The following is a 12,208-nucleotide window of genomic DNA, read 5'->3' on the forward strand; positions in this document are numbered from 1 at the left end:
TATAAAAATGAACTTATTACAATTTTAGTATTGAAAATTAACCTAATATAGTGACTTAATATAACTGTATGTTTATTTAGAACATGAAAATAAAAATATCAATATGGCAACAGTAATGCCATCAAACTACAATTTATTTTTTAATATATCCATAAAAATAAATACAAAAAAGTTGCCAAAGATTTTGCGGTTTATATAGTGGCACTCGGTGTCCTGGTTTACACTCCCACATGGATGATGGGAGTGCGTTCGAGCCTCGGTAGAGTCGTTGACTCTTTGTGCTTCAGATACTCCATTGTAAGTAATATAGTATTGAGAGTAAATATTAAAAAAAAATGATTTTTAAGACAAATGCAATGAATTTCATTAATCCATCACCATTTTGAGTGTGATTTGATTCATTATAGAATTGGTCGCAACACCAAAAGACTTTCTTACCGCGTTTTCAAACTCTTCACGTGGAGTGATAACACAGGTTATTACGGAGTATAAAATAACCAGAAAAAGACTTTATTCTTCATCATTTCACTAATAAATTAAAGATTAAGATCACTTGACCATATATTTGAGTCATGAATATACTAATATCAATTCAATGCTGGTTTAGTAGCACGAAGTGACTATCTCAAATGAGAGGTCATGAGTTTATCGCCGTAGTGTGGCGATATTGACTCTTTGAAAAAGTAGTTATGAACAAATACTACATTGTAATAAAGTCAGTAATACTCAAAAATACCATGTCAATCATATTCATATTTTCACTTTTATTCATTACTCTTAACTTGATTATTTTATGTGTTTTGACTTTTCTAAATCAATCAAATTCAGTTCAAAATGTCTTCACTCCTATTTCTTTATGTGGAAGTATTTCAAATAGCTTGATCTGAATTTGATCAATTTAGAAAAGTTGAAAGATCAAAAGTAATCATGATAATATATAATAATGAAGAACTAACGGAGCATCGTTTGGTTGGATGGAATTATAATTTCATTTCCATCTAATTCCGAAGGCAAGTAAGTTCATTCGTTTGGTTGGAAGAAATTGTAATTTTGTGAAATTGCAATTCCTTCACTTTAATAGAATTAGAATCTCATACCCTCTTGGTATTATTCCTCTCTTATGAAATTGTAATTCTTTTCTCATCTAATTCCTTCCATCCAACCAACGTGACTTAAGAGTGTACAAAAATCACTATAGCTGATGGGCAAATTAAAATGGAAATAAGGAAAGTTTATAGCTCAAACACATTATCACAGCATGTATATATGTTTAATCTTTAAAGTACTGAAATTTTATTGCCCATTCTCTTATTCTCCGTAGGGAAGTACAGCTTGAGAACTTATTTTTCTCCCCTATATTATTTATACTCATCACTATACTATTCATAAGCTCATTAGTTGAAGTTAAGCTGATACTTGGGAGTCTTGTCTGGACGAAACAGCCCAAAATGCTTCTCCACGTCATCACCGCCTTTCAGGTTTTCATCGAACATGGCAAAAAGGAAAGTCTCAATCGATGTTCCGGGCTTCATCGGAGTCCCAGAATTTCCGTTAACATGTGCAATGAGATTGCTATAGTACGTGGCAGCATTTTGCGGTGTCGCCGCGAAGCCGCCATCGGACGGCCAGCCGCTCTCGGAGACAACAATGGGTATGTTGGGACCGCCGGCCTTCTGAACGGCGGCGTACATGGAGTCGAGGAGCGCGTCGAAGAGGTTGCGGTAGCCGGCGGAATTGGGGTTGGGCTCGGTGAACAAAGCGAAAGGAAGGGGGACTTGATTGGGGTTGTCTCTGTGGCTGAAATAAGGGTAAATGTTGGCGAGTAAAGGCAGGTTGTTTTGGGCGAGGAATTGGACGATTGGGTTCATTAGTCCTTGGGCGTCGCCTTTGAATACGGCGTTATTAGGCGGGAAAGTGTTGTCCAAGACGGCCGAGTACGTGGCCGTGGAGGGCTTGATCTTGCCGAGCAATCCGACGGCGGATAGCGCGTCGTGCACGTTTCTCAAGGCGGGGAGAACGAAGTTGACGTACTGCGCCGTGTCGGGCTTTCCGGCGTAGACCTCGTTCCCGACGGCGACGTATTTGAAGTTGACGTCCGGGAAGGAGACTATGTTGGTTTGGACCCAGTCTCGGGCTCGGGCCGGGTCGTTTAGGCCTTGGAGCTTGTCGTTGAAAACGTCGAGGATGACTTCGATGTTGGTCCCCCTAAGAGCGTTGAGGACGTTGGGGTCGGCGTCGTAGAGTCGCAGCCCTCGAATGCCATTGCTCTTGTAGAGGTTGATCGCATCGGTGTCGGATGGTAAATTGTTGCCGTTCTTACCGTAGCAAACACCAATGGATTGTACTCCTGCAAAACACAATCAAATGGATTACATAATTATATACTTAATTATTGGTTAAAGTATTTTTATAACTTTTTTAGTGAATTCACCAGTCCACGCAAAGACAAAATTCTTAACTAACTTGGTTGAGCTGAGTAACCATACACTGTTATTTACTTTTAAAATTTATGAATCTAAAGATAATTCAATAAAGTCAACAATATAATAGATAAGATTTTGTCTTTTAAAATATCACTATACCGCCTATGTTAAGCATATAGATAATATATAAATAGTAAATCTACTACTCAATTATTAATTTAGATTTTTAGTAAAGATATAAGACAACTATTGCCAAGGACTTTGTAGTCCGGTGGCATCAACTCCTTTAAAAAAAATATAAGACAATTATTCAATTTTACATCAATATAATCAGTTGTCTGACTAAAAAAAAAAATATAAGACAATTATTCAATTTTACATCCGTGCAAACCTACGATCACTCACTATTAGGTACGCATAAATGCACTACAAAATGTTCATAAATGCACCATTCATTATGTGTGGTGCATTTTTACATATCTTATGGTTAATTTACACCACAGGAAGTACTGTCCTTATAAAAAATGCATGAGGTGACTGAGAAATTAAAGAGAAGTACCTGTTATCTGTAGCAACGCAATGAATAGGAGAATGACAGCCATTGAAGATTTGCAAGGCAATGGATGTTGCAGAGCCATGAGGTAATTGAAGTGAAACAAAAACAGGACAAGCAACGATGTGGTTGATGCACCAATGTACATTTGTTGCTCGTTTTATAGGCAAACTCGTAGCCTAGCAACGCCAAAGTCTGTTACGGGTCAAATACTCTGTATAAAATTAGGACTAATACAACAAAGAAAAAAACAAGTAATTAAATATCTACGATGACTACTGCACCGGGTCATTTCTATCTCATCCTATCAGATAACTTCAGTTTTCTTCTTGTGTACATTTAATCACCATGAATGGTGGGAGATCGAGTATGATAATAATCAAAGAAAATCTGTGGAATATAATAATAGGTCATGTGTTCAAATTTTGGTATAGAAAATTTGAGCAAAGAAAAGTCTTCAAATGTTTAATCATATCATTATTCCTGGAAGAGCCACAATCATGCCGCTTAATCACAAGATCTTTGCTGCTTAATAGGTTATTAATAAATCCAAAGGTAATAACTCAACTTTGTTGAGACCATCCTTAGTAGTGGAGTTATTTCACAGTTTTTGAGGAGTTTTTGTATGTGTGATTGGGAAAGAGAAAGTGAGATGAGATTAAAAAAAATATAAAAGAAATAAGATTAAAAAAAAAAGTAGTCAGACGCGCCGCGTGCAGTGCACGCGCCCGCATGGGCGCTGCTATGCGCGGAACCAGTGGAGCCTTGAATGATAGCTGATCAGATGCTGATGATGTACTATGCTCCCTTTATTTGCCGAAGAACCGTTTCGTTTCTCTCTCCTCCCTTCTCTCATGCCATGGTAGCAATTTACTGGCAAATATCCTGACATAAACCATCTATAATCGCTTGATAGGATGCTCTGATAGAGTACAAGCATTTGAAAAATCAATAGGTCAAGTTGAAGGACATGTATCTCATAGTTAAGTTAACCTCATTTGTCAAGTCTCTAGGACATGTATGGTGAACTCTCGGGATTGGGGTGACAAATAAGGGATCAAATTTAGGTACAAATAATATATTTTTTTTGTGACAAATACCCTAAATTTATTATATTCTTTTATATAGAATAAATTTCTTCAAAATTAATTTTCTAAGAATAAAGTCATAAATTTACTTTGTGTCCAAAAGATCGATCATAGCTTGATAATTCTAAATAATGTGAGGGAAAGAGGGAAAGATTTACAATTCAACAAAAGATCGTTCCCTCATTATATTCTGCAAGATTTTCACTATCGCTTTATAATCCATACTAGTGTCAACTACTATGTAGTGTGATGACATATCTATTATCATTTTAAATGAGTGGTCATATGATCGAACCTCGATGGTTAAGGTATTGATTCTTTAGGCTGAAAAATATTGAAAAAATATAAAATGTAATCGATATATAATTCGATGACAAGTCAGACCACGATAAAAATGTAATAATTGTGTAAGAAAATATAATACTTATAAAAAAAATATACCCATCTCACGGATCCTAGGAGAATTTGCCATTAAATATAGATAAAAACCCAACAATAATAACCCAATAACTAACATAGATGAAAAGTACACAAATCAATGATGTAATAAATCATGATTCATCAATATAATAATGTTTTGGTATTATTTGCATTATTGCATACATAAAATCAAATCAATATTTTAAAACCATTAATGGTAATATAATAACACGATATTTTTTGTTGTGTATTGGAAGATTATAAAAGATAACCAAACAAACAAACAACGCTATGAAATGACCCAAGTAGGTCTTCAAATTTCAATTTCAATAAGCATCAAAACTTAGCAAGCTAGCGCCATGTCTAAGGCTTTCTAGAAGATGATCATGTTTGGTCGAGAATGTTATAATATTCAATTTATTCTTAGGACAATGACTTTGAAAAAAAACAACACTTCGAAATTATGATGCACACAAGTTCAAGTTAGGAGATAAAATTTATGTGCTATATAAATAAATAAAACTTTTTGAAAAGTTAAATTGTATTTATACTAATGTATACCCATATTCCTTTTTAATGTGAAACAAATATTATTTAAAATCTTTCTCAAATTTCATTTTCTCAACTTTCTGTACTTTTGAAATTTAATTTTTCATTCATTCATTATTTATTTTAGGAATAAGGGTCAAATAGGTCATTGAACTACACAGAATAATTCAATTAGGCCACTGAACCTAAAAAAAAAAAACTACTAAAATTGAATCCATAAACTAACCAATTTCATGCCATTAATCCAATTTGCAGTTTTTCAAGTTTCTAGCACGTCACCCCTAATTTAAAATATTTTTCAAAAATTATTATTTAAAAAAAAAAAGAGCGTTCCCGACGGAGACGAAAAAAATTTCTTCGTCCCCGGCCATGAAAACAATGACACCTTCTTCATCTATGGCCGAAGACGAAGAAACCTTCTTTTTCTCTGGCCGGAGATGATGAAACCTTCTTCGTCTTTGGCTGGAGACAAAGAAGGTTTCTTCGTCTACGACCAGATACGAAGAAACCTTCTTCGTTTCTTGCGGGGACGCTCTATTTTTTAATATTAAATAATTATTTTTAAATAATAATTCTTAAAAAATATTTTAAATTAGGGGTGATATGCTAGAAACCTGTAAAACGTGTAAATTGGACAAATTGCATGAAATTGGCTAGTTTAGGAATTCAATTGTATTTTTTAAATGTTCAATGGCCTAATTGCATTATCTTGTACAATTTGATGACCTATTTGACTCTTATTCCTTTATTTTGAGCGTATAATATATATCAAATTCATTTTTCAACTAGGAGAATTAGAATTTATTTTAATCCAACACAAATCGAGAGTGAATCCTACTCATAATTATACATCAAAATAGTTATTGAAAATGCTAATTTTTACTTATTTTTCCAACATATCAATCATGATTCTATTCCAATCATTCATTTTGATGGACAAGATATTGGAAATGACCCAATAATGGAGACTTGGGTCCAAAAGGTTGACCCCAGTCCAAGGAAGGTGGCCTGGACCAAGATAGGTAATCCAAACCGGAGAGTCGACTAGAGACTGAGGGGGTAACCCGGACCAAGGTGGTCCTTGCCAAGCAAGGCGGTCCAGATTGTATCAAAGAAATCCAGACCAATATGTGTGCTCTGTGACAGACTTCAGGGGCCAAACCAGATGTATTATTGTGACATGATCATTTTGGTACTCCGTCAACAAAATTGTTAAAATTTCATTAAATACAAGGACATTTAGATTTTTTTTAATACAAAGTATGTTGACTCACTATATTTTTTATGTTTATTTTTTTGAAAAATTCATAATTGAAGACTGAAATGCTTTTGTATTTGACGACATTTAAACTGTTTTGTTGATAGATGATAAAAAAATTGTCATATCACAATAATACTATGATCAAAAGTGAATGTTTTCGTAAAAATGACTAAAAGTGGATTGCAACATATAAATTTTGGACAGAAAATGGAATTAACTCTGTGTCATTATTACACAATAATCTTTGTAATTCTGTTGTATTAATCCAATCACTATTATTACAATATATTTATTCCTTTTACCATTTTGTCTTTCCTATTTTATGCGTACTTAGTTGATTCACGCATACCCTGGGTCTATTAGTTCCACCACATTTCACCAAAGGTCATGCCAAAAATTACAATAGAGACAAAAAAAAAATGTTTTAAAATGTATGAGAAGAATAATCATGTTCAAAGCTGCGACCCTAGCATACACGAGCCTTGTACAAGCAGGGCCGGTCCTGAGCACGGGCGGGATGGGCGACCGCCCAGGGCCCCATGCTAGAAGGGGCCCACCCGTATATATGTATATGTATACATAGGTATATTATAGTGTTATAGTTAGTGTTATAATTATATTAGAAAATAAAAAATTAGTGTTATAATTATATTAGAAAAAAAAATTAAGAATAGGTGGGACTGCAGGAAGCTAAGAATTGACGCTTAATTAAATAATTTAAAAATATAATCGACATGGGGAGTCGAGGACACCTAATTATCTTTTATCTATTAGAAACCGGCTAACCCATTCGTCTTCTTCAATAAATTTTTTCCAATTCGATTAATCAACGATTGTTCATTTGTTTGCCGGTTTGGGCCCCATTGTCCGTTATAGCTTGTAAGTTTTCTTCTATGTGTAATTTGTTCTGTCTTTATTTCCTCTGCAACACTGCACACATGCAACAAAACACACCTATAGGGCATTAGGGATTTAGGGCTATAAATCTATAATCTTCTAATGTATAATGCAGATATGTAATGTTTATTTGGATAATGAATTTTGTGATTTTTGTAATTCTACAATATATATATATATATATATATATATATATATAATTTTTGAATTATAATTACCCTGAGTTATTGAGTTCTGTCTAATCCATTATATTTATAGGGGTAGAAAGTGAAAGAAGAAAAGAATAAAAAATTTTGCATAGCACATAGAATTTTGTGTATTGAGAATGATATGCTAGAGAATGTTAATCCTGATGCAATTATGATGATTTTGCATAGCACGTAGAATTTTTTTGTCATGATTACTTTTGTATTTAAAAAATGTTAAAAATTTTCTAATAATATTTCATGTTATTTGATATTATTATTTTTTTAATATTATTAAATTTAAATTTTAGTTTTTCATATAGGACCCATTTTTTAAATTTTGCTCAAGGCTTCTAAAATGTTTGGATTGACCCGGTATACAAGGATGCAGAAAACCTCGTACAAGTGTCGCAGATAACCTCGTACAAGTGTCGTAGATTAGTAGTTTTATACTAGTGAGAAAACATAGGGATTCAACAAAAGACAAGACATGAACTTAGATCTTAGAAGATAGCCTCTTTCTCAATTGTAGGGATTAGTTGGGCTCGATGGTAAAAGATAATTTGAAGTTGAATGCGGATGGTGCTAAGAAGGTAGAATGAGAAGTGGATAGCATGGGCAGCCTAGTGTGTGATTTTCAAGGACGGCGGCTGATAAGGTCACTCCAAGCCCATTCTATTTTAGATGTTCCAAAAGACCAAAACTGAAATTTGGAGAATGAGAATTTACTTTGATCGATTATAATTGAGTTATCACTTGTTAAAAAAATGATTTGTCACTTTGAAACTATACCATAATATTTTATTTTTAATTTTTAATTTTTAAAAAATTTGTAATTACTATAAAAAAAAATATAGATTTTTCACTTTTATGTAACAAAGGTAATCCATACATCAGTAACATATATAACAATGTCCAATCAGATTATATAGTAAGGCCACCAATGAATCGAATTACTTCAATATGAACAATCCAAAAAGTAGACAGGTTCACATGCGTGAATAGTGATATGACAATTGACAAGTATAGCATACCAAGAGGAATATAAAGAATAAAATTGCGGGATTTTTTTTGTGAATAATAATAATAATAATAATAATAATAATAATAATTGTTGGTGTTAATGCATATTGAAGACTCAGCACAAACTCAAAACTATGATTATCATGTTATAAATATATACATTAAGTGGACATTATTAGTGTAACGGATATAATGGTTCATCATTAATTTTATCATTATTGTATTCATTATTATATTTATATTATATACTAGTCTTTTTTATGTGCGTTGCGCACAAATATATGCCCAATATTTATATTTTAAAAAATAACTAATAAATTCTTACTAATAAAAATATAAATGAAGAAAAATTATTTATTATATTAATCCAATATATAATGTCTACAAATGTTATTACCATTAAAGAATATAAGAAAAGATATGGTGGATGTATGTGTATGGTAAAATTAATGGAAAATATAATAGAAGTTATAACGGTAATGGTCTTTTTGTCCAAAAAATTGTATAGTACAACTCTAAAAACACAATGTACAAAATGGTTGACACTAAAATCATGTACATAAATTAAGAGTATAACTTTGATTGAGGCTTATTATGTTTTTAAATATATGTTGTACACCACTTGTAATGATGATGTTATTGGGATTAAAGAACTACATTTGGTCTCTACTTTCTTCCCTATCTTTTGTCTTACTTTATTAGTATATTTGTTGATCCAATTTTGCAACACACTGGTTAGGAGCTAACAGGTCAACCAGCATCAAACATTATAACATAACACAAATATTTAATGGAAATTGAATGAAGGGGGTATGAGAATGACTGTAAAAAAAAAAAAAAACAAAAAACAAAAAAACAACAAAGAACCTGAGCTAGGAGAACTTGAGAGTGTGGTAAAGTGGAAGGGAATCATTCATTCTTAAACGTCAAAGGTTCGACCCTTGACTTTGGGCATGGAGCAACCTTAAATCTCCAGGTCAGCTACCCACTCAATAGAAGCACCTACAATTCAGTCATTATGTTCAATGGTGAAAATCACGAGTACATAGAAAAATACAGTAAATATATGATCCTCTTTACAGTAACAACAGGTAGGGGTGTGCAAACTTCAATAAATTTTCGGTTAAAAGACTAAACCGATAAAGTTCGGTTAACCGTTTTTTAAACAAATTTTTTCGACTCGGTTAATGGTTAAATGTTTTAATAAATAAATAAATTTGGTTAACGGTTAATTCGGTTCGAAACTTCGTGAGCCGAATTAACCGAAATTTTAAATATATATATATATATATATAATTTTCTAATATGTAAATATGTATAAATATATAATCTAATATGTAAAATTTTCTATAAATTCGTAGTGCTATTATGGTATTGTTTTTGTATATTTTCTTATGGATTTATTATTATATGTATTATTTTAATTGGATTTATTGCTATAGGTATTATTTTTAGGATTTAAAACTTTAGCTTAAAAAAGTTTGGTTAATCGATTAACCGAATGATCCGATTAACCGAAAAAAACTTTGATTTGGTTAATTCGGTAATACAAAATTTGGTTCGATTAACGGTTAAAATTTTAAAAAATTCGATTAAAACGATTCAGTTAACATATTGCACACCCCTAACAATAACAACAGGGTATGTATACAAGCTAATGAAGTTTTTTTTGAATACTACTGACTCTATTACAATGAAGTCAATGAAGTTTTTTTTGAATACTACTGACTGTATTACAATGAAGTATCTGTTCATAACTACTTTCTCAACCTATTGAAGCACAAGAATCAGTATTGCCTCCACTGAGGCTCGAACCCAGGGTTTGATGCCACTGGACCACAAGGTCCTTGGCAAAACATGTCTTTTATAGTTGGTAATTTATTAAGATTTGTAAGTGAAAGTTAATGGACTTGTAACTGCTAGTCTTGATAATTATTTATTTATTTATTTATTTATTATTTTTTTGGTAAATTCATAGGGTCTTTTTTTGTCCGTTTAACGGTCTAGGTACACCCACGTTCGCTCTAGGAGGCACGGGAGCTGACCCAGGGGGAATCGTCACTTGTGTGAATCGAACCCAGGTTCTCCCGGAATTCTTCTCCACAAAGAGAGCTTTATTTCTTTATTATTATTATTATTATTATTATTATTTTATTATTATTATTTTTTGGTGAGTTTGATTAAGAGTTAGGATCCAATTGGGCATGTAGGTCTTAAATGACTTATCCCGATCAGATGATTTCAAATGATTTCTCGATACTAATTTCATTGGACCCAATAACGTAGAGATAATAAGCAGTCGTTATACGGTTGGTCCACAACCACAAAACGACGCTGTTTCAGTAAGTATGAGAAATGGCTGCTGTAAGTCGTAATGGAGCTCCATACGTAACTGATACTATAGTTCATCTCAAAAGATACTGCCTCACATTTATTTTTATATTATCGAATTAAATTGCACTTATATCGAAAATGAAATGCAGTTGTGTGGAAAAGGAACTGCAGTTGTGATGAATTGATACTGAATAACAGTTTCACATTTTTGGGTACTGCAATTATATCGAAAAGGAACTGCAGTTGTGTTGAAAGGGAACTGCAGTTGTGTTGAACTGATACTGAATAACAGTTTCACATTTTTTGGTGTATATTGTCCAATGAAACTGTAGTTATATCGAAATGATATTGTAGTTGTGTTTAAAGTAAACTACAGTGTGTTATAAAAGAAACTGTAGTTGTGTTGAAAGGAAACTGAATAACAATTTCACATATTTGAGTGTATAATGTCGAATGAAACTGCAGTTATATCGAAAAGAAACTGCAGTTTTGTTGAAAGAGAACTGCAATTGTGTTGAAAAAGAATTGCAGTTGTGTTGAAAGGGAACTACAGTTGCGCGGAACGGAGGTCGTTTCAGCCGTTTGTTTTTATTAATCAAAACAACGTCGTTTTGATGCGTGGTCCACAGTAAAATTTGCGGATAATAAGTATAACAACAACAACAACAACAACAACAATTATTCTAGCCAAAAATGAAAAATGACAAAATTCAATAAATATAGATTCATTAGTATTGGAGATTTTCAATTTGCGAATTCAATAATTTATTATAAAATGTTAGTACAAGAATTTTCGAGATGGAATTAAAAGTTAAAATCAAATCAATATTCTTCGATATTATTCATGTACATCAAATCAAATCAATATTTTAAAACTTTAATTGCACGTTTGGTTCGCGGAATAGGCCATTAATGAAATAGCATTCCTAGTAATAGGCATATTTCTTTGTTTGGTAAGACCTTGTATTCCTAGAAACAACGATCCTGGGAATGAGCCTTTTACCTTGCAAGGAGAATAGTTATTACCAAGCCCCCCTTGGTATTAGGTTATTCCTGAGTCATCAGGAATAGATTATATATTGTATTGACTATTTTATCCTTATTTAATCTAAAATATTATATGCTATATTTTCTCTCGGTATTCTCACTTTTTTCGCCATTTGCCATTTACATTGAAGAGATAAAAATACCTTGCTTAAAATAAAATTTCATCGAAAAAGTTATTAAAAGGAATAAAAGTATCTTTATTCTTTAATATAATAATCTAAAATGTTAAATGAAAAAAGTAATATAATCTAGGATTAAATTTAAAATTGTCACAAGAAATAAGAAACTTTCGCTTGAATTAACTCTTTATATATTATATGTTCACATGAAACAAGAGGTACATTTTATTTTTCTTATGCAAATCCTTATGATCAGTAGAATTTCTTGTGAGTACTGAGTATATATTATTCTTAGAAAACAATCGCAAC

At 32.2% G+C, this 12,208-nt stretch overlaps 1 protein-coding gene across 1 annotated transcript; it reads right to left on the minus strand.

Annotated features, from left to right (window-relative positions):
- Positions 1-1,216: 1,216 nt before the first annotated feature.
- LOC116017870 (glucan endo-1,3-beta-glucosidase, acidic-like) lies at positions 1,217-3,118 on the minus strand. Its single transcript, XM_031258523.1, has 2 exons — positions 2,983-3,118; positions 1,217-2,347 (listed from the first exon to the last, which is right to left on the minus strand). The coding sequence occupies exons 1-2, from the start codon at positions 3,059-3,061 to the stop codon at positions 1,395-1,397; spliced, it is 1,032 nt and encodes a 343-aa protein (XP_031114383.1). The 5' UTR covers positions 3,062-3,118; the 3' UTR covers positions 1,217-1,394.
- Between the last annotated feature and the right edge of the window lie 9,090 nt (positions 3,119-12,208).

The sequence above is a fragment of the Ipomoea triloba genome, chromosome 4 (genome assembly GCF_003576645.1).
Source record: "Ipomoea triloba cultivar NCNSP0323 chromosome 4, ASM357664v1".
Lineage (NCBI taxonomy): Eukaryota > Viridiplantae > Streptophyta > Magnoliopsida > Solanales > Convolvulaceae > Ipomoea > Ipomoea triloba.

Bases quoted from the DNA above. Each gene is read 5' to 3' on its own strand.
- LOC116017870 (XM_031258523.1), bottom strand. From the start codon at position 3,061: ATGGCTCTGCAACATCCATTGCCTTGCAAATCTTCAATGGCTGTCATT. The intron at 2,348-2,982 runs GTACTTCTCTTT...TGTGTTTTGCAG, and splicing joins TGCGTTGCTACAGATAACAG to GAGTACAATCCATTGGTGTT.